Source organism: Pseudochaenichthys georgianus, chromosome 11 (genome assembly GCF_902827115.2).
Source record: "Pseudochaenichthys georgianus chromosome 11, fPseGeo1.2, whole genome shotgun sequence".
NCBI classification, from domain to species: Eukaryota; Metazoa; Chordata; class Actinopteri; order Perciformes; family Channichthyidae; genus Pseudochaenichthys; species Pseudochaenichthys georgianus.
The window spans coordinates 25,373,498-25,397,314 of record NC_047513.1 but is presented as its reverse complement, the minus strand read 5'-3'; the positions used below and the strand labels follow the sequence as shown (position 1 = coordinate 25,397,314).

The window sequence follows — 23,817 nt, the reverse complement described above, 5'->3', positions numbered from 1 at the left end:
TTGTGTTTGATGGTATCAAATTGGTTCTCGAAAACTGTTTCGATACTACATTTCTGGTATCGAGACATCCCTCACGGCTTTTACTTTTAACTATGTGACATTCTTGTATCCTCCAGCGCACTGGTCTCTCTCCCCCTTGTCAGGTGACTCTACAGCCCTGACTTGACTTCATGGGGTTGCATTAGTGTGTATGGGAACATGAAAGCTTCGCACTTTCTATAAAACAAGGGTGTAAACTCGCCACGCACCTGTTCCCCCAGCTGGATCCGGTTACCTCCCCTCTCCATCCACCCAGCTGCCCATGTGTCAGTCCCGTCGCTCTCTGTCTGGCTCCCTCCATCCTTCACTCCCTCCCTCTCCCTCCCTCTGGACTAAAAGATACCTACACCCTGTTACTTAACACTCACAGGGCCTCAGTCACACGACACCTGCCTACCCTGGTTACACACAGAGCGTGAGTGCTTGTGTGTCTTTGGGGAATTACAAAAATAAAAAAACTCAGAGGGCACTGGCAACTGTTGGCATTTATTAAAATTAATATAACCTCAAATTACCATTTGCTTTATGGTTAATTAAATCCACTAATTTACAAATCCCCTATACCCAGACAATCACACATAAAGCGTACACCCACATACAGACACACTTAAAGGCAGGACAAATTAAGCTCGATTTAATTTGCGTCGGCTGACCTGGCGCTTAAATCCCCACAGCACCTAGAGTCAAACAAAAACCACGTATCCTGCTGAAAAGTATTCAAGAAACCGAACGCCCACCCTCACAGAAAGCGTAAACGTGTGCTTTCGAGGCAGGGAAACCTGCAGTACATTCACATGAAGCATTTGGGTCATTTTCGAGCTTCTATGAGCAATTTGCTGGTGTTTTCCTGTCTGAAATCCCCCGTCATGTCCAATTCATTCTTCCCCTTTGACCCACTAGTCCCTGTATGCTTGATTTGGCCCGAGTATCCCCTTTTGACCTCGATGTCTGAGTTTGTGTGGTCGAGCCAAATTCCCGGCAGCTCTGTAATGCTTCAGGAGATTAGCCCGCTCAGCTGAGGCCTACCGGCACCCGAGTGAGTATGTGTGTGTGTGTGGGGGGCTCAGATGAAAGAGAAAATAGGTCAGCAGTCACGGCGAGGAAGCGAGGTGAACGCAGACGATGCAGTCCGAAAGGTGGGTTAAGCGGGGTTAGAGACCAAAACCCAGAGACAATCCCCAACAGGTGTGGGCACAAGGACAGAACTGTGTGACACTGAAAACAACAAACATCTAAAATACATATTAAAGGAACAGTGCTTGCCAATAGAAGTGCAAGTGTAAGATGGTGATGTCACAGGGTATCTGCAGGAATCCTGAAGTCAAATGTAATCCCTTTTAAGACCTTTTTTAAGACCCTTTCCATACATTTTAAGACCTCATCGCAACTTCGAGTTCTAACCGGTTACATTGGCGACACACTTTACCTCACATTTACTATATTGATTGTAAGATAGCACAACTAAACAGAGTGCAGACAGACTACTGAAGCCTCCTCTCCACATGAACTTCCACCTCTCTGTGAAGGTCAGGTTTAATGCAGTATGCTGCTTTGTTGCTTCTGTACTCTGTGCTCTTTCATTCCAGTACAACTCCTCAGAAACCAGTATTTGACCAATAAACAAAACAATTGACAAAACTTTGAACTATGAAATATATTAAACTTTGGTGAGCTTCAGCGGGGTAATGCTATATAGGAGCTCCCTCACAAATACCCAGGGGTTAAATTGGGCTGGGGCTGTCCGGGGCTAAGCCCGGCTCATAGGACGATACTCTGACGTCATCACCCTCACACATTTGTCATATGTTTACAAAAAACGATATATATGTTAAGACTTTTCTCGTTCTTAATATAGACTATATTTAGGGTCGATATGTGTTGACCTTACTTTAAAAAAGCAGATCTCTGTGACCGGATATAGTTTGGCTTAGACCCCGGCCCCACGAGGACGCATACAGTAAAACACATACGCAAACGCAAAAAAGTCCTCCGTTCAAGCGCATTCGATTCATTAACGCGTCCGTTCACACTAGACCGCTGGAAACGCTGTAGTGCATATGCCAGGCCTGTAAGTGGCGCTGCTGCCGCCACAAAATACACCAAAAGCAGCGAAGAAGACCCCAGAGCATGGTTGTCATGGTTGCCCTTCTGTTTATTCTCCGCTGTGGCTCCGGCATGTTCTATGTTCTCCTGCTGTATATCTCTCAGGTAGTCCACCAGCAGATAACAATCCGCCCCCCCCACAGAGCGGAGCAAGGCAACGAAACATAAAATAAGAAGCAGCATTTTATGGCACGCTATGCATGGGGCGGCCTTGAGGGGGTTTCCCCGACATGTTGTTTCAGTAAATTAAAGGGTGTTTCATGTTGTCGTTGCTGTGGACCTTCTTAATACCTTGGAAAATGCCGTTTAATACTTTTTAATAGCCTTAATTTTCGCTAAATTGATTTATCAACTTTTAATACTTTTTAAGACCCCACGGACACCCTGTTGTCACTATGTAACTGAAGTTAACAAAGGAGTCCAATGGAGGCATTTCAGGGGGAGAGACAACTTTGGGAGTTTAGCCTTTGCAGACCAGCATGCACAAAACCCTACAGTATATAACACACTACAGGAAAGGGAAAACCACAAATAGCATAATAGGGCCCCTTTAAAGTGGGCAGCTTCTAACAACAGCTTAACTATATCAAAACATCCGTTTATAAACTCTCACACAACTTGAGCAGTATGATCCAAGTCTCATTTAAACAGATGTATGCTCACTACTCTCCAAACATGTATTTAATGTAACCTTTCTATTTAAAACACTTCCTCGTTCACAGTGTCATGCTTGCGCAGATGCAAAAACTATAAGTGTTATAAATAGTAAGGTTTGAGTGAAATGCATGTGTTTTGGAAGTAGTGCGCATACGACTGGATACATGAGACTGCTGTGTTAGTTTTGTGAGTTTGTTTTATTTTCATAAAATGTAGCTGGTGTGAAATGTGGCCTCCATTTGCTAAAATTCATTCAAACTTGTCTCTGTTTTTGGAAGAGTTAAAGGTAACGGAGGCGAGTTATCTACATCTACTGGGATGTAACGTTTTGTGAAATAGAAGTGTTTTTTCTCTGTCCTTAACTGCACATTGACAAGCAAGCATTATATCTTTTGGGCTAAAAGAGCCAAGTTTCCTACTGCTTTCCAGGAAAAAATAACATTTAACAGAAACATGTTGTGGTCCCTGCCGTGCAGTCCGCTACAGGAGCTAGATGGATTTCCAGCAGAAACTTTCCAGGTTTACTTTGAGTCAGGCTGGAGTGTTTTTAGAGCTTTTTGGAAAACTGTTAAGAGTACATGTTCATTTATTAAATAAACTGGTTGAAAGGTTCATGATAAATGTATGGTAAACGTAACTTTATAGAGTTCAAAACCAATTCATTATAATATCCCCAAAAACTACGTGCAGTGTTTTCTCAGCTATAACTCTTGAAACTCTTAACTCAAACTACACATCTCCATCGATGCATGTGTGTATTTGAACTGTGACTGTATATCAACATCAGAGTGAAACCTGCATTTTCCCTAGAGGATTAATAAATATGCCATTTTCCAACAGCTAACTTTTCGTGAATTTAGGAGAAATATATATAGTCAAATAGATCAAGTTTAGGAAAGAAAAACACCATCATTGTGTATCTAGGGTGTTTGTTTTCCGATGAAAGAAGAGGTAGGGATGTTAGCCTTTAAAGACATTTGAATGCACAAAACGAATATGACACACTACAGGAAATAAGAAACCCCAAGAAGCTAAATAGGGCCTCTTTAAAGATGTTGATTTAATTTTCCACCGGCACAGCCAGGCCTGCTTGAAGTCGCAAGGAACTGTCTGTTTGTTCTGTATTAAGTGTAAGCAGGGTCTTTAAGGGCAGTTACGACACACAGACAGATCCACATGAATGTGCAAAAGCGCAGACAAGTTCAGACAGATTACTGCATATGTAAAAGCACAGGAACACATGTGATGAAGAACATATGGTGCATGCAGCGCAGACACGTAGGCAGAAAGAGGGGTACTGAGCTGTAGGCCCGGCAGCCTAAGCCACTTGGGCCTAACAGGATTAGGAGGCTGGGTCACTACAGGGCGGCTGCTGGAGGCTCAGAGGCCAGCTTTCCGTTTGGGTCACAGAAACAAACTGATCCTTTATGTGCCATTTAAAACACATCTGACTTCCAGGGGTTGCAACCAGGGTGGGAAATCACCGCCTGCCAAACACGGGTTGATTTTGGAAACGTGTATCCATTTTGCAGCGCCAGACCCAACCGCTACAGTTCCTTTATATGCATTCAGTGCCACAGGGGACATAATGCTGGGAACAAGTCATTAAAACAGCTGCAGGTGTATGCTGGGGATAGATTTGGAAACATTACCCTCCGTTTAACTTCATGGCAGCTCACACACGCCGAGTCAAATCAAATCCAATGTTGTGCCACATTTAAAGTTTACAGAATAGTGCTTTTGTATTCTGAGGAAACACGGTCCTGTTTTCATCGATCTATGCATCTAACCATCAGCAAGAAAGAGAAAAAGCTCATTTCCTAAAAGTGTTAGACCATTCTTTTAATGGTAAGGTATTACTAAAGAAAGTGAAACCTTTGGAAAGTGAAAAAGAGGAAAAATGCAGCTACAATAAGTTGAATATTTAAATATCCCTATGAAAGCCTATAAAAAAAGGTGGATGACTAATGAAAAATAGACACATACATTTCCAACAAAACTGTGCTGATGTTCTTATTTTCTTTTCTAAAAACCTACAATGACACACACACACACACACACACACACACACACACACACACACACACACACACACACACACACACACACACACACACACACACACACACACACACACACACACACACACACACACACACACACACACACACACACACACACACACACACACACACACACACACACACACACACACACACACACACACACACACACACACACAATGAGTGAAGGGTACTCACGTTTAAGGAAGCGGTTACGGACCCATTTATTTTGTTTGCGGGCGTAACGCCTCGTGGCAATCTTCAAAGCTTCTATTCCTAGAAAGAGTTGAAAGCAGGCCGTTAGAGATGAAGGGGCGATAAGAGCTAAATCTTTAAAATGGATTCTTCAGGTTTTATCAGTCCACAAACGGGGAATCTGAATCCATCTCTGGGACTTTCATCAGTTTATCTGACCTTTGTCTTTAAGCGCGTCTCTCTCCTGCTGGGTGCTGCTTTCAGGAGCGGTCAGGAACTCATGAAACTCCTTAAAACCGATCGACTGGAAAATCCCACGTTGATAGTCCTGACTGGAGAGAGGAGAGGAGGAGTGAGAAGATGAGAAGAGAAGTGAAAAGAGGAGACAAGGTGACATGAAGGAATGGGAAAGGAGTAGAGTTGAGGAAAGGAAAATAGTGAATAGGAGAGAACATTTGGAAAGGAGAGGAGACGACGTGAAGGCAAAGGCAACGAGAGTAGATTTGAGGAAAGGAAAGAAAAAGAGAGAAAAAGAGGAGAGGAGAAGACAGGAGACACAACAACGAAACAAAAAGGAGAAGAGGGGAAGACATTAAAGAATAGGAAAGGAGATTAGATTTGAGGGAAAGAAAAGATCGGAAAGGACAGTAAACAGGGAGAGGAGAGGATAAGAAAGGGAAAGAGGAAACAAGAAGGAGAGTGAAGAAGGGGATGAAGAGTGGAGAGAAAAGGAGATGAGAAAAGGGGAGAGGAAAGGAGTGAAAAGAGGGGAGCCAAATATGGGGAGAGGAGAAGACATTAAAGGATATAGGAAAGGAGATTAGAATGAAGATAAGAGAAGATTGGGAAAGGACAGTAAAAAAGGAGAGGATAGGAAAGGAAAAGAAACAAGATGAAACAAGAAGAGAAATGAGAAGACATTAAAGGAGAGATAAGAAATTAGGAGAGGACAGGAAAAGGATAAGAGAAGAAATAAAACTTCCTTCATGAATAAAAGAGCACAACGTTTCCGTGTCCATCTTGACATTTCTAGACACTGGGTGGCGACTCATTTCACCTTCTCCTCCACTATCTCTCCTTCCCTCCCTGATCGAGGAATATCAGTCTGAGCAGATGTGGGGCCCTTTGGGGGACAACGTGACAGAATGACATTAAGGGAAGTGAACGGACCGACAAAGGATCCCCAGGGGGAAGAGGAAGCCCACACAAAAATATTGACTATCAATGTCACTTCGTTTCCCCGTAATTCCAGTATTACTGTCGGTCTCAGATTGTAGATATAGCTCCTCAGTTGGTGTGCATGTTGAGTTCACTGACCTTTTGGCATTTTTCTGTGTACTCCTACAAGAAAAGGTTCTACATATAACAGTTCACTTTACAATGCCTCTTTGGATTTATTGGATTACATTTTAATTTAATAAAAAAACTGCAGCTACTTTGCACACGTATATAATATCTTATATTCATTCGTTTCTGTTCAAGGGATAGATTTGATATAATCCTCTTATTATTCTGCAATGCATATTCTTTAGCGATATATATATATATATATCGCTTCTACTGTTGATATGTTTACATTTACAGTTTATTTTTGTTTATCATATTTTAATTTTCATTCAAATCTGAAATCTCAGAAAGTAACTCTTGGCAGTTTTGCAAGCACATTTACGACGGAATCAAACTTTGGCTCGTAAGACATCCATAAAAATTTTTTTTTTTAAAAAAGGGTTTATTATCCTATCATCAATATCATGCAGTGCCCAACAAACACTGGTAAACAAACACTGGTAAACAAACTAGGGCTGTCCCGAATACCATTTTTCGGGCTCCGGATATTCGGTAGTAATCAGCAGCGAATATTCGGATATTCGGCGGGCGTGCGCTTCAACACGTGTATTTCGGTTTATTCAAGGCATTCATTTTGTTATTCTACAGTATTGTTGTTTTATAGTTATTTGTTAATGTAAATAACCCAATTCATGTTCTTTGAAATTGAAAATGATATTTGTTTGTTACTTTCGTTGCAGTTTTATGTGTCTTAAGTGTAATTTGGCTTGGCTTCCTATTTTGTATGGACATGCTTTTATTTTGAAGGAGAGTTAGCGCTGTTGACAGGAAGTTGTTGTTGCTATGGAAACAACGTGACGGAGATTAACAGAGAAAAGAAATACCTACATATAAAGATGGAGAAAGTAAACGATCAAGTGTATAGTTAAGTGTTAGCACCCCCCGAAGAGGCACAAGCTCTTGCGTTGATATTGGAGATTTCAATAAATTCAATTTGAAAAAAAAGAAAAGAAAAAATATCCGATTTGGATATTCGGGTACAGCCCTAAAACAAACCCTGGTAAAGTTATTGATGACAAACCAAAACAAGTGTCTCTGTCTCACAGAAGTTCCTGTCCTCAGTATATAGCAGTTAGATTTGATACTGAAGAAAAAGGATGGAAATCAATAAATGGTTGTTTTTATATATTATACTTCATTTGATTATTATTTATGTGGTAAGGATTTTTAATATGGCCTTAGACAGATAAATTGTGTTCTTATAATGTTCTCATACATCTTTTTTTCTTCTTTTAACTAACTTTGATTTACAGACTTGCTTCTATGTAATTATTTGCATTTTGACCTTTAATTCGCTTTGATGCTGATTTCTCTCTCTTTGTAAAGCACTTTAATTTGCCTTTTAACACCCAGTAAAAACCCACATAGTAAAAAAATTAGTGCTGTCAAAATTATCACGTTAACGGCGGTAATTAATTTGTTGAATTAATTGCGTTAAAATATTTAACGCATTTAACGCATGTGCAGAATGGCCCGCCCCATACGTGCCACCAGCGCCAGGGTATGGCTGGGGTAGGCTACACCCATACCAAGAAATGGCTTAGCCCCACCATGAAAAATGATGTTAAAGCAAGCAAAATAAAGTCTGCCAACTCGCGCGGAGTAAATTGCACAGACAGCCGTTAGTAAGATTGATTTCAGTAGCCACGGTTTTGAAAACTTTTGTCACGTAGTGATCGTCTTCTCAATAGAACATCTTTAATAATGCTTCTGGCCAATCAGAATCAAGATAACGGCGTCGTGTTGTTGCAGGAAGTCCCGACGGAGAATACTTTTGCTGTAGTACAGGGGTGCACATAACTGGTACGCAGGTTATGTGCGTAATCTGAAATGCGTACCGTCACTTGTGTCACAAAGCGCATTTGCGTACCGACGTACTTGTGAAGCTTTTCCAGAAGGCGGTTCGATCACCGGACGACAGAGTCGGTCTCCGTGTGCACAGACAGGGCTGCTGTTAACGTCGGTCTGTACAACGGAATTGTGCCAAAACTACGCCAACCGGCTGCGGAGGGAGACGCCCCCCCCCCCCCCCCCCCCCCCCTTCACTGGAGAACTGCGCTAAAACAACTGATCACAACGTTCACAGAAATCAACACGTAATGAATTAAGACCCCACGGTTTGATGATTGATAGATGTGTGGGTTGTCTTTCATTTTGACACGCAGAAAAATGTTATAATAAACATAGATACTGTATGTTAAATGGATATATCCGCCTTCTTTCATTTATCTTTCCATGCCCACAACAATATACATAAATAAATGGCATATTTTGGACATAGTTCGAATGGTGATTAATCATGATTAATTAATTTTTAAGCTGTGATTAAAAATGTTAATCGTTTGACAGCCCTAAAAAAAATACAATGACTATTCCGGGTCTGTAACTTAAACTTGTAACAGAAACAAGAGGAGGAAATAACCAAAAATAAATGTGGCTAGACTGGGAAGAGACAGAAATGTGAGAATAGCCACAGAGCACAGGAAACGTAGAGTGAATGGGGGGAGAGAAAGAGAGACGTAGGAAGGGAGGGAGAGGTTTGACCTTGATGTCTGGCCACAGCAGCCAGCCAGAGAGGGAGACATGAGGGAGAGGGAGACATGAGGGCAAAGGAGACACAGACGGAGGGGGAGGGGGGAGTAAAGTGCTGGGGTGATCAAATTGCTGAGAGGGCAATAGTGGCAGAGATGGAGGGAGAAAGGGGGAGGAGGAAGAGGAGGCTGGTGCAGGAGGTGGGATGGGGTGATGATGGAGAGGAGGGACGGGGGACGGGAATTGGCAGCTTCCTGGGTATCGGTCCACCAATGCATCAACTCCCCGCAGCCACACCCCATCACACACACACATATCAATATATCCAGCTCAGCAGTGTATCATAGCTGTATCAGCTATACTGAAGCCTGCGTGCATGTGTAAACATCTTTCAAGACACAAAGAGCACATAGAAAGGTTTTATTTAAGTATTGTTGGTTGTTATCTTTTCAATTTACACACGGCATCTATTGCACGTCTGTCCGTCCTGGGAGAGGGATCCCTCCTCTGTTGCTCTCCCTGAGGTTTCTCTCATTTTTCCCTTTAAACTGGGTTTTCTCCGGAAGTTTTTCCTTGTACGATGTGAGGGTCTAAGGACAGAGGGTGTCGTATTGTCATACTGATATTCTGTACACACTGTGAAGTCCACTGAGACAAATGTAACATTTGTGATATTGGGCTATATAAATAAACATTGATTGATTGATTATTAGGGGTGTCAATCTATTTCACAATTTTCTTCAAAATAGTTCCAGAGATTCAGCACAAAGAGGGGCTGATTCAAGCATCTACTGCAGTATCATTTGTATTTAATGTGTGCTGGCCTTTAGTTAATTTGTATGATCTTTTTTTTTTTACTTTAGCCTTTTAGCTGCTCTGTACCGATGCCATTGTAATGCTGTAAACTTCCCACAATGGGACAAAGGATTTCAGATTTGAGTCCGCTAATAATAATGCATTGTGGCTTTAAAACTGAGTAAAGTGTGTTTACCATTAGTTATATCAGCTCAATGTAAACACATAGAGGCAAATTTAAGACCAAAGATTACATTTTTTCATGCTAATTCTGCACAAATAAATGTTTTTTAGTGTTCCTCAATTCTCGGTGAATAAGTTCAGGCTAAACAAAAATGGTAACTTATCAAATAAGAACTACATAAATAATATTGGTAGGCATAGACTAGATTCCCTTTTTTATTTTGAAAAAAATAAGTGATTTTCAACAAATCCCACTTTAATGCTTGACATTAGCTTTGATTTGGTGTATAGGATTGTTGTGTATTAGCAGTAACATTATTATATGTTTTTAAATGAATAGATTTTTTTTACATGAATTGATTTACCCTGTATTTCCTTTCCCCGACTGGTTTTGTATTTTCGTCCTCTAGTAATTATTAGTAAATAAAAGCTAAATTCATGATCCACCCCACCACACAGAGCAGCTGCAGTATGTCATGAGGTTTACTGTAGAAAATGTCAGGGACAACGTTGTAATTGTGTGAAAATCAGACAATCAATCCTAATCATATTAATATTATCTTCCAATAGCATCTCTAACAGACCACATCGCGCTGTGAGTAATTTGTTCCAGGGCCACCAGGATGTCCATTCAGTGCGAGGCCCTGAGGTAATAAGCAGCGACCACCAGACTCCCCTGTTAGTGCTAATGTCCTATTGAGGGGGCTTATCTCGGCAATTATTAATAATCACTGGACATCCTGGAGAAATATCAGTCCCATCTGAACCAAACTAGCAACAGTGTGGGCCAGATCTAAATTGGTCTGCAGGCCTTTGGGAAACAACAGCGCACAGAACGGAGTGACCTGTCAGAAATAAATAACTGCTGGACCCAGTTCACTCCGCTGCCCTGCTTACATGAAAGAGAGGAGGAACGTATGCAGCCTGAATGTCTGGATCCCCCATTTGGATAGGAGGATGAGAATTTGATCTTGGACTGGTTTCACAGACATTGGATCCTTTTTAATGCGCAATAACAATGATGCGACAGGAGCCAGAGCCAAGTATGACGTCGCTTCTTGGCCCATTTAACAGATTACAGATCCCACTCTGTCACTTAAAGTCGGATTTTGCCGTTAAAAAGGTTGTCGAGTTTCTTTTAGAGAAGGCTTGCCAGAAACACAAGCAATACTGTATGAAGCAAATGTTGGCTTTGGGAAAGGAGGAAGAGCAACATTAAAAGGGACCCTATTCTGCTAATTTTCAGGTTCATATATGTATTCTGCACATCTACTGTGACATGTCTCCGTGCTTTAATGTTCAAAAAGCTCTTTATTTTTCTCCTTCTGCCTCTTTTAAACCGTCTGAAACCAGAGCCCAGTCTGCTCCGATTGGTTAGCTGGCAGGATTTTAGCCTTTGCAGACCATTAACATGCACAAAAACCTAAATAACATTGTACAGGAAGCACAAGAGGGCCTCTTTGACTAATAGGTGTTTTTTACACACCAGTCTGTTTTAAGGGAGTATTATTTACATGTGTATGTTTTTTGACGCCGCACAAAGTCTAACACGGAGGCGCGTGGCGCAGTAGATAGAGCGTTGGTGTTCGGAACAAGGTTCAAACCCCACTGCAGTCAGCATGTCGTTGTGTCCCTGGGCAAGACACTTCACCCCCAAATTGCTCCTGTGGGGATTGTCCACAGTATTGAGTATGTAAGTCGCTTTGGATAAAAGTAACATGTAATGTAATGTAACAAATTGCCTTATGTCCCTGCATCTGAAACAATAACAACATTTGAGAGCACTATCAAAATAACAACTTAGCATCGGGTTGATAGTGTTTCATCAGGATGGGAGACATGTTCGGCTGCAGATCAGTTACCTGTCATCCAGGACTTTCTGTTGATTGAAGCGAACATGGAAGTCTCTGAGCTCCTCTATGAGTCCAGCAGACAACATCTCATCCACACGAGCATCCAGCCGCTTGTCTAGAGCTGGAGGGGAACACAGAGGGAGAAATATAACAATTGCACCAGCTAAATAAGACAGATCAATGTAGAAAATTATTTAAACTATTATAGCTCTTCAGCAATGTTGCCATTGTTGTTGTTTGAATAACAAGAGCTGCACAATTAATCTAAATTATATCAAATCGCAATATAGAATAGTATGATATTCTAATTGCAGGAAGCAGAATATTTGGGTATTTATGCGTTAAAATTTGTTGCGAGGCTGCAAAGATTTCCCAGCCAACACATTTGATTCTATATCCTTAAAAAAACCTATTTGTTTGGTACAGATCCCCTTAAAATAATCAAACTATAATGATAATGAGACAATAATTAAAAAAATGATAAACTCCTCCAATACCATGAATCATATCGCAATGGCAAGATCAGTCAAAAAATAATCACATTATTTATGTTTTCCAAATCTTGCAGCTCCAGTAAAGACAGTGAATTGAAATCCAATCGAATCCTCAATCCTCACCTTCCATGTCAGCGTGCAGCCAGAAGATGCAGGGGTCTGAGTATCTCAGCGGCCCCCCGAGCCCATCGCCCCCCTCCTGCCCCCTCTGCTCCTGCAGCCAGCGGGTATGAGAGACACCCGTCATCTCGTGGATCTGAAGACTCCTGTAGATAAAACACATAGCGTCAGATGTGGTTAAATACATCACTTAGTCAAATCTCCCACTGTGTTGAAACAAGCAAAGTTACTTCCTGTTTGTTATATGATGTAAATTATCTAGTTTACATCCCTGTATGTCGGGCCTCAGTAGGTTAGCTGAGATTAGATTAGTTAAACATCCACTCGTCCATTAAATCCAGTGCAACTGAACCCGCCCCTTTTGAGGCTCACATCAAGAGGCTAGTTTGAGTATTGACAAAGGATTAACACACCCTAACACCAATTCAAACGACATAAAGCGGGAAGAAATATAAGATAAGGGATGAAACTAGATACATAACGGCAGAGTAGCATCCGTCTATTCCTCACAGTTAACATTCAGCCACTAAATCTATTTTCGAGATGCTGAAATTCGAATCCAAAGCAGCCCCTTCAGCCGTTCCTCGCTGCTCTGAGGTTACGGAGAAAAGATTATTCCTGTCGCCTTCTGTCATCCAGAAGAACAGGGTAACCTAACCTGCTCACACGGAAGACCAGAGTGCACTGACTGCTACTCATCAAGCCGCGCGTGTGTGTGTGTGTGTGTGTGTGTGTGTGTGTGTGTGTGTGTGTGTGTGTGTGTGTGTGTGTGTGTGCAGATGCTCGTGCTGTTAGCCGACACTGCGTGGAGTCCATGTATTGTGGCTGTCAGCCTGAGACAGAGCGAGAGCCCTTAAGGACCTTGTACAAAACATGAGGAAACTCAACAATATTCTGAACACCCACAAACGCTACATTATCCAAAAGGTGGGAATAGCATTTCTCTCTTCTATTTTTTAATAAAAAGCTGCAGTAACAGCGCCAGTGAAGTACAGCTGGCAGGTCAAACACATGAAGCCGTTTCTGCAGTTTCTATTTAAAGGAACCGAGACATTTCCAGGCCCTTCTTTTTAATTACCAGCTGTATCACCTGGTTATCTTGCGTTTGTCATTGGGGTGCAGCATGGCCGCCATTTTGGGGTCAACCTCCGCCAGTCGTTTGTGTAACTCTTCTACTCCCAGTTTCTCCAGCTCTAGCTTCCTGTCCAGAGCCCCATCTCCTCCGTCCCCTGGCGCCCTGGTCTCCTGCTGTGATACACATTTCATTTAGCGCTTTAAAAAAACAAATCTGCCTTTAAAAGCTGCTCTTAAACTCCTACTTCCAGATCTTCTAAAGTGACATGTCGTGAAAAACTTTTTTCAGTACTGTGCCCATACATAATACAACCAAGTCATTTTTTGTGTTATCTCTAGATTAGAAAAAAAATAATAACATTCAACAAACCATTTACATTTGTGTATGTCCACTAATGGCTTCTTCAAGTTTTGCAATGATGCGCTATATTTTATTCTTGGAAGCCAATCTGATCAGACTGGGCTTTTCCAGGAATCAATCAATCAATGTTTATTTATATAGCCCAATATCACAAATGTTACATTCGTCTCAGTGGACTTCACAGTGTGTACAGAATATCAGTATGACAATACGACACCCTCTGTCCTCACATCGTACAAGGAAAAACTTCCGAAGAAAACCGCAACCGAAAAGGAATGAGGCTTGGAGGGAAAAACGCTAAAATGAGCTCGATCAGAGACACAAAATACTATTTAAGAAGCTAAACAATAAGCATCCTCGCTAAATTGCAATGTAAGAGCAGCATGAAGAAACAGCTCTTAAAAATCACATCTTGACAAATAAATCAAGGTCACACTTTATTATCACTAAACAGACTTATTTTCACGTAATGAAAAGTTGAAGATAAATAATAAATTCATTCATCATTGCGATAAATAGTGTAGAGGCATAGAGGAGGATGGGAGGTGTGTTTGAGTTGCACTCACCCCTGTATCCACCAGGACTTTCCACAGCAGAGACTCAATGTAGTAGTTTGTTCCTCCTACAACGACTGGCAGTGTGTCCCTGCTGTGCATGTCCTCTATGTTGAAGGCTGTTAAGGACAAACTGTGAACATTGTATATACTAGTGTACAAGAATAGAGTGCTGCTGATTTTCATAGTTGTTACATAAATGCACCTCAAAGTGCATGCATATCAGTGTACAGGGAATTGAGCTAAGAACCTTAAAAGGGCCCTATTATGCTTCTTGGTTTTTCCCTTTCCAGTAGTGTGTTCTATCAGATGCATGTAAATGGTCTGCAAAGGTTAACATCCCAAAGTTCCCTCCAGAGGGAGTTTCTCTCCCACGAGCCTCTATCACATTATACATGATAGGTTAATGGGCGGGACAGCTCGTAGCGGTTGACCAATCACAACAGAGCCGGCCAGCTAACCAATCAGAGCAGACTGGGCTCTGGTTTCAGACAGAGGGTGAAAAGAGGTGCTGCAGCATGGCAGTATGAGAACAAAAATAAAGATTTGTTTCAACATTAAAGCATGGAGACATGTCACAGTAAAAAAAAAAAAATCGAAACCTGAAAATGAGCATGATAGGGCCCCTTTAATGCACACTATTTTAAAATGTCAACTGGAAAGTTTTAATGCCCATTTTTCACAATTCTTCGAAACTTCAATTGACCAAATGCTAATTAATAATGTAAAGAATCCTTAGCTATGGCAACAGAGTCAATACTGTGTCTTTATCACAAACGCAATATCAGCCGTTAGTTTGTGTCAGCTCTTAAATCATTGGAATTTAAACAGCCATTCAAGCTTACGACCTGCCACACCTTATTTCCCTTACTCTCCCCTTTTCTGTCGCATCTGCTCTCATCTTGCACTTTATCTTTTCCCTTCCATCGCCCATCCTTCTCTGGGATAATCAAATAACCACACAAACAAGATAACGGCTCATCAGCCATCCACACACACACACACACACACACACACACACACACACACACACACACACACACACACACACACACACACACACACACACACACACACACACACACACACACACACACACACACACACACACACACACACACACACACACACACACACACACACACACACACACACACACACACACACACACACACACACACACACACACACACACACACACACACACACACACACACACACACACACACACACACACACACACACACACACACACACACACACACACACACACACACACACACACACACACACACACACACACACACACACACACGAGAGGTCTGCATCAGTGTTTGTAGAGGCAAGGAGAGAGGATCGCTGACAGAGATTTCGAGGGAGGGAAAACAGAAAAGAAGGCTGGAAGATTGAGAGCAGTAAAGGAGAGGGGGGGTCGTACGGAGGGAGTTAGTGTGAATGGCATGTGGAGTGAAGGATTGATAGCCGATGATACGTCATTAGGTCCTGCGTCTCTGAACTTCTCAAGCATTTCAGCCCCCCCCATCCCCCATCATCTCTCTTTCCTGCTCTACAGTTTAAAATCCTCCACATCGCCGCTATCCCTACTAATCGGTATTCATCTCTTCCCATTTCTCCCTCTTCCCACCGGTGAGCTATCGCCGCACTGAGCCTATTCTTGGAGCCCCTCGCTGCACTGGTGAGTGTGTGAGAAGAGTGTGTGTGTGTGTGTGCGTGCGTGCCTTCCTGATCTATTAATACCGCCTCTAGTTATCACCTCCTTTCTCCACATCTGTGTGACGGCCAGTGTCTGCAGTAGGGTGTGACTGCCCAGAGTGTGTGTGTAGACACACACACTTCTCTATCAATATCATCTCCAGTGATCTCTCTGTTCTCATTTTCAGTAAAACATCGGCAGCGAGACATGTCGACAAAACAAGGACATGGCAGATCTTCTTCCTCACACATATTCACACACACCTCCAGACAAATTAGTAAAAGTCAAATTGACGGAATTCCTTTTTCCTGCAGTTACCGCGTGATAGACTGGGAGGCTAGATGTGACGGGGGTGCTGGCAGCATGCAGAGAGGTGTTATGGATAGTATTGCTGCTCTTCTTGCGCACCTTTCTAGGAAAAGGATATTAGAGGCAGGGCTTTGTTCCTGAAGTCCAACACCGTGTAGCCGCTGACCAACGGGTCCACGAAGCTGATCATGTGATGTTTGCACTGAGCGTGCTCCTCAGCTGTCACCTTATTGGTGATGATGTCCAGGCCCTGGTACACCTGGAGGAAACAAGCAGAAAAAGGTGATCAGAATCATCGTAAAAACAGCTCGATAGGCGGGTATAATTGCAATAATATGAGAGCATTCAATGAAATGTAGTTTAGCAGACTCTTTTGTACAAAGTGAATTACAATAGGAGCAATAAACCATGAGGATACAAATTCAGAAAAGCAAGAATCCTGATAGTACATGAGCTTAAAATAACTTTGTTAGTGCTACATACTTGATTCTCTTCCATTTTATATAAGAACAAATGGATAAGACTACAAAGAAGTCCCAATGAATGCACCATAAGAACAGAAGTTTAATGGAAGCTCTTTGTCCTTAGAAGCATAAATTCCAGGAAAAGATGTCAATTAAACAAATCGAGCAGAACATTGAAGTCGCTTTTAGTGCTAAGGTGTGTCCGAGAGTGTGTATATTAATCATTGTCAGAGATATGATGTGAATAACGAAGAGCTCTGTATGTCTTCTGTGTGAAAAGGCTCTCACCATTCCTACAAACTATGGTACACACCGCTTCTGTCCATTTGTATCCCCCTCACCCAGCGAAGGGGCCTCCCTCATGGAATTTGACAGCTGGGTGTGATATACAGTAGTCTGTCAGGATTTTCATTTTCAAACGAACAGGGTGAAGAGAGTTTAAAAGGATCTCGGGACAACTTGGAAGGACTTTTTTCAGTCCTTAAATCTTCAAAGTTGAGTTTTCCTTTGTTCAATATCCTTGATCATTCGGAAAATCAAACTCTGTAAGGCTCTTTTAGGAGATTATATACACTTTCTGACTTGATCTGCACTCTAATGGCGCATTTCCACTGCAACGGGGTAGCCCCGTTTAAGCGTCCCTAAGCGTCCTCGCTCAGGCCTCGGGCTGCCTCGCTGGCCGTCCGAGGCCGTGGCGCATTTCCATTACACTTTAGGACCTGGGGTAGCAACGCAGTGTAGGCGGGGCGATCAGCTTTTTGGGCGGAGCGACGCTGGGTAAAACTGCAGTGGCGTCATCTTCAATGCGACACAACTCACAAAACACACACAACAATGGAGGATGTGGAAGCGATCGTTTACTTGTTTCTTGGTGTGTGGCTTGTTATCACAGCAAGAAGGAAAGTGATCACAGCAAGCATTGCATTGTATTCATTGTATTGAACATAAATAAATCCTTTTTTTTCATATACATGTGTTTGTCAAATGTTTTAAACAAATATTATCTGAATTGAATATTTGAAATTCAAGCACCAGTAAGTACTGCCCCATAATAACATTTGAGGAAATATCAGATCATGGAAAGAAAATCTTTCTAATCAATTAAGCAAATATCAAAGCTGACTATAAACATAAATACTAAAGTGTAAAACACAGCAAAACTATATTCATAAATGCAAGTGTAAAATAATGTGGACAATTGTAAACATGGATGGAGACTAAAGTATCCACAACATAAAATAATATATTAAATATAACCTCAATCTTTCTTCTAGACATGTTAAAAGCTTGCTTGAATGGGTTATAGGTTTATTTTGGTCTTTAAAATATATAAGGAATGTGTTTGAGTGTAGTAGAACGAGGGTATTACAATTGAGCAATTTCTACATGTATTATGTATTTATCATGTATTCTTAATACCATTACAAAATAAACATGTAATAATGTTTTAGAGTAGGACCTCAAGCTAGCAAACTCAATTTCTTGCTTTAAATCTCTTAAAAGTAAGGGGCTTTTTCCTAACTGATGGTGTTTGTTATTGCTTTATAAATTCATGTATGTTTATGATTTTTTTATGTTGGGTGCCATTCATTATCAACAAGAGATAAGATAAGTCAAAGAAGTACTTTATTGATGGCAGTATAAAAATACAAATGTTGTATCAAAGGCATGCCATTAAACAATACAAATAAAAAATGTAAAACTGAATTGCAGCCAGCATAAATATACATGGAATTGTAAATATAAAATGAACATTTTAAAGAAAATAAATAAACAAGGAAGTACAAATGTTGCATTTAAAAATTAACTAGATAAAAAATATATAATATGTACAATAACTATTAAGGTTTTTTGAAGTATCATGGAGGAGACGCTGCCCAGTCATGGTGCCGTTCCTGCTGGGCCCGATCCTCTCCTCCTCGTTTCCTCTTGCCTGGGTGACAATAAGATAATAATTAGCAATAAGGAAAACACACAGTACAGGTACAGGTCACACAAGGATATAAGAATAACATGTATAAACAGAACAACAGTAAGGTGATCTAAAGAAAGTTCTGGCCCTAGATGTTTACAATGATTGTGAAAGTGAATTACATTATGTCCAGCCTGTTGATAATGAATATAAATATATGTATATGATAGGATGTCACACACAACTGTACTAGCTGCTTACTAGCTAAGACTTTACTTGTAACAGCGCATTTCCACACAGTGATATAGCTTATTTTAATTACTGACGATGGATGATCCACGGTTTAAAAAAACAAAAAAACAATTCCAGTCGTTTTGCCTTTTCTATTTCTTACCTAGAACCACACGCTGCGGTGTCGTGATGGCACTCGGTGTTGGTGGTTGAGTCGGTGTCGATTCTTCGGCTGGGGTCCGTTCTGGATTCACTGACGATATGGACGGAACACTGCCATCACCCGTTGTTCGGGAATGTTCCTCCTCACGAGTCCCAATGTAATCATCTAGAACAGCAAAATGACTTGTTAATTCCACAAACTACTGCAGCACAATACTAAATAGCAACAACAACTATAGAAAAGAAAAACTGAACGTAAACAATGGCACATATGGTGTTAGCAAACAATAGCTCTAGCTAAGGCTATCTGCCTAGGCTATCTGCCTTAGCTAGCTATGTAGCTCTTTGGGGCTCCATAAAAGCATGGGTTGTCGAACATTAATGTAAGGATAAAATAGACTTCTTTGTTAGAAGTGAGCGTACCTTCAGGGACTCCAGTAAAGCCGTTCCGTTTTCCCTACATCGCAGGAAAGTCCTCGAAAATCCGCGCTCGGACATCTGTGCAGAGACATCCTGGAACACTTTCACATTTCGCGTTGTTCCGTCGAGCTCCCGCTGGATTTTATCATCCCCAATGAGATGTAGGAACGTCGTCACCTCCTCGGTCGACCACGGTGTGCTTTTCTTCGACGTTGCCATTTTTGTAGCTCCTCCGTTTACAAAATGCTGCAAGCTTGCTTCTTGATATATATATATATATATATATATATGTGTATATATATGTGACGCGAGGGATGATCTCGCGCGCGATCTTGTGACGATTCTCTCTGACCAATCAGCAGTCGAGTGTTGACGTCACAGCCCTGGCCTGGTCTGATAGAACCACGATTTTATGGGGCCGGAAAAAGAGAGAAAAAGTACCCGCTAGCCGGTACTAGGCTATATGGAAATGCCACCAAAAACTGGCCTGGCCGCTTGAGGACGGTCCAGGACGCTTAAACGGGGCTACCCGCTGCAGTGGAAATGCGCCATAAGAGTAACGTCTGGGTAAATATCACATTTTTTATCTCAGGTGGCTTTAAAACATGAAATAAGTGGTGGAATGAGCTCCCCATTGACATCAGGACAGCAGAAAGCTTACACATCTTCCGCGCAGACTGAAAACTCATCTCTTTCGACTCCACTTCGAGCGATAGAATTGCTAACAAAGCATTTATATACTAATAAAGGGCTGGCTTATCTAAAGCCAGTTGAGTAGTACTTGAAATGTGTTAGCTCTATGAAGCCTGATGTACTTGTATGATTCGGTTTTCTTCAAGTGTGTATCTTCCTGGTCGAATGCACTTATTGTAAGTCACTTTGGATAAAAGCGTCAGCTAAATGCAATGTAATGTAATAAGTGCCTTCAATGTGCTGCAACATATGCAAGTCGAAATGCATGAAAAACCCTTTGATGTAATTGGGTATTGTCGATGGATGAGCCATGATAAACACACAAATAAGTTGTCTGCAGAGAAACATAACCTATTTCTTTTGGTTGTGCAGTTTATGACACCAATGATCAGGTTGTAGATGGAAAAATATAAACATTTATCATGTAAATAGAAATACACATTTATGCCCCTGTCCTCTGCAAAGCATCTGTATAACATCAACCGTTAAGAGTGTGTGTGTCTCAGAGTGGTTAATCATTTTTGGTGATTGCCAGGAAAACTTGATGAAGCCCCTTTAAGTCAAACATTATTACCAGGCTGAGAGCTCTGGTTTTACTCAGCTCTGAATTGAGTAAGAAGAAAGGAGCATGGTGAAACGCTCAATTGTTCAATAATTCAGGGCCTTTAATCATAAGAAGTCAGCCTGCTATTGGGACTAAAGCAATGGATGAATAAAGTCACTCATGAGCTTGTTTTTCCCTGAGAAAAGATTCAAGATGAGTGATGCATGAGGAAAGTTATGGCGCATTTCCACTACAGCGCGAAGCGCGGTTTAAGCGTGCCCGGTCCGTTTTTGGTTGCGCTTCCACTAGGCGTAGTTCGGGCAAGCGGGTACTTTTTCACAGTTTTCTGGCTCTCCAAAATCGAGGTTCTTTCAGGGCCAACAACCGGGCTGAGTATGCTACAATAGTGAGAGAATCGCTGGCAACTACAACAAAATGAACATATTTTACCGTGATTTAATTGTAATACACGTTTCAAAATGATGCCGAAGTAACAACATACTGATACCGGTTAGTAAAAACCATGAATTAATGCTTTGACAAGTCTGCAGACAGACGGCAGGCGAAAAACCTTTTAGAATGCATGTTTTCTGAATGGAGATCGGCTAAACTAACGTTGTATATGCTCCGACCGTCCACACTCACAACAACGGCCTACAGACATAAATAAAGCAGCGACTGTATTCTCCATGACACAGGCAGTCTGTGGTTTGTACTTGTTTAACTTTTGTCAAGTTTCTGAACAGATATGAGGAGCTGTGAGCTTGAGTGCTAACAGCTAACGGCTGATGTTGGTTTTTTATTTCGCATTGAAGATGACGTCACGGCTCCGCCTACACTACGTTACTATAGTTACTACGCAGCATAAAGTGAGCCTGGCCTACCAAGGCCTAACAATACCGTACTAAGCCGTGCGAGGCCCTGCAGTGGAAATGCGCCATTAGAATGTTTTGACTTAGGGACGAACGCTATTAAAGCTAACATTAGCTAGCTCCAGGTGAAGTAGCTCTAATTTCTACAAGCAGATTCATTGCAAGTAGAAATGAGAAAATACTAAATTTGTCTCAATTGATTTTCCCTTTTCCTGTAGTGTGTTATATAGGTTTGTGTGCATGTAAATGGTCTGTAAAGGCTCAAATCCAACAGTTCCCTCATGTGTCTTCTTGTCAAAAACAAGCTTTTATAAACATTTGTGTGTCATTTATAGTCAGACAGAACATGCTAGCACCTAGTTGTATTTTATGTTTTCAGCTTAGGATGTATTTTGGGCTGGAAGGTGTGCTCACATCCTCTTGAAACCCCCCCAACATTGTTATCAAGCCTCTTCTAGTAGTCCAAATCTTATATTTCAAGACAACAACATTATAGACCGTTTAAACCAGCACATACATACATTGGGAGATCAGTACAGCTGTGCAAGGCATCAATCACATCCTTAGTTAAAGTATGGGTTTGGGTTGCGTGTACTTTTGACCAAATGTTTCTCGGTAACGCGGCAAACCAAAAGTGGGGAGCAGGGCAGTGCAGAACAAACCAGACGCATCAAATATTCACGACTTCTCTGCACGACACCACTGCCAGGCACGGATGCATGGATGGACAGATGAAGTTTTGGGAGAGGAAGACTGAGAAAAGCAGCTGAGCTGACAGCAGAGCGCCGTGTACTTGTTAGAGAACAGGATGCTCCTTGACACATTTGCACACATTATCCTCTATCACCCATCCTTGCTCTGTCTCTTAATCTCACACACACACACTTGTGCAAGATGTAGAATGATGACAGATAGTAGAATGATAGTGAAAAAAAGACAAAGCAAAAATAAATGCTGCTATTAGATTGGTGTGTGTGTGTGTGCGTTATTTTTGAGCCACACACCTCCATGATTAACGAAAAGAGGTGAACGGACAAAGGCTCTCTGTTAAACGCATAAATTATTTTTATTTTACTGTTTTCGTGACTACTCATCCGTATTGGCTGAAAAAGGTCCGATGTCATGACATTTGGGCAAAACCAATCCATTGAAACAGATCTTCTGTTCCATCATCCGTTCTTCAAGAGCCTCTGGATTCCTGGAAAACTGGCCTTTCTTTCTTCCAAGCTGGAGTGAAATGTCCTCTCATCCTTTTGCCCTCCTGCTCACAATCCTCTGTGTGTCCATCCTACCTGACACCGAGAAAACCGCCCCGTAAACCACTCCTTTATGTACATTCATTTTCTTGTGCGAAAATAGATTATGATTTTTTTCCCCGCCTTAACGAGGACAAGAACACCCAGGATTAAAAGCAAGCATAAGAAGATTGAAGTGTAAATCAGAGAAATGACAAGAGCCACTTGATTGGAGGATGTGAGAAAATGACTTTGAAGGTGGCGCTACAAATGGGGGAGTAAATGAGAAATAAATTAGGTGCGGCTCGAGTACAAATTGCAGCGGAATTAAAACCTCAAATCATAAAGGAATTAAAGATAAAACTCAGATCATAGCTTATCGTGTTTACACATGTCCTCGGGAAGGAGATGAACGGAAATGTCATACTAAAAAAGGGATTTAAGTAAACATTTCGAATTAAATATGACATTTCTGTATTAGAGGAGAGATGTAGTGAGAATTGATTATTGCAGAATTGTTCTTTGTTTTCCAAGCTTTGTCATATTTTCCGCCATCTGAGGAAAAGCCAGGAGGCACCAACCTTTCTGGTGTGTAAGATCTTAATGTGGTGTGCGTCATTTCAATATCAATGAAAAAAGGCACATTCCCAGTGCAAAAGTCATACTTCACGCCAATGTACTTCAATGGAACCCAAGATAATGTGGGCTCAGCTGTCTTCTCCTTCCTGTCCCACTTTTAAATGAATGTGAATGGAGGGGACTGTGCGGCTTGTGTGCATGCAAGGGTGTGTGTGTGTGTGTGTGTGTGTGTGTGTGTGTGTGTGTGTGTGTGAGAGTGTGTGTGAGAGAGACAATGAGCTCAGTGTTCGAGCCTTGCAGAGCCTGCAGCCG

General features: G+C 41.6%; 1 protein-coding gene and 1 long non-coding RNA gene across 3 annotated transcripts in view; both read right to left on the bottom strand.

Annotated features, from left to right (window-relative positions):
- Positions 1 to 23,817, bottom strand: part of trit1 (tRNA isopentenyltransferase 1) — a 54,002-nt gene that overhangs the window by 11,410 nt on the left and 18,775 nt on the right. Inside the window, exons 2-8 of one of the 2 annotated variants that reach the window (XM_034095228.1) lie at positions 16,512 to 16,652; positions 14,383 to 14,481; positions 13,472 to 13,629; positions 12,385 to 12,527; positions 11,777 to 11,888; positions 5,277 to 5,389; positions 5,061 to 5,138 (exon numbers count right to left, since the gene is read on the bottom strand). In XM_034095228.1, coding sequence (XP_033951119.1) covers positions 5,061 to 5,138; positions 5,277 to 5,389; positions 11,777 to 11,888; positions 12,385 to 12,527; positions 13,472 to 13,629; positions 14,383 to 14,481; positions 16,512 to 16,652 — 844 coding nt within the window. The remainder of the gene's footprint in view (positions 1 to 5,060; positions 5,139 to 5,276; positions 5,390 to 11,776; positions 11,889 to 12,384; positions 12,528 to 13,471; positions 13,630 to 14,382; positions 14,482 to 16,511; positions 16,653 to 23,817) is intronic. The other variant, XM_034095229.1, reaches the window with a different exon arrangement.
- LOC139434839 (uncharacterized) lies at positions 18,339 to 19,836 on the bottom strand. The gene is made up of 3 exons (XR_011644148.1): positions 19,586 to 19,836; positions 19,164 to 19,328; positions 18,339 to 18,790 (listed from the first exon to the last, which is right to left on the bottom strand). It is a non-coding gene; the product is annotated as an uncharacterized lncRNA (long non-coding RNA).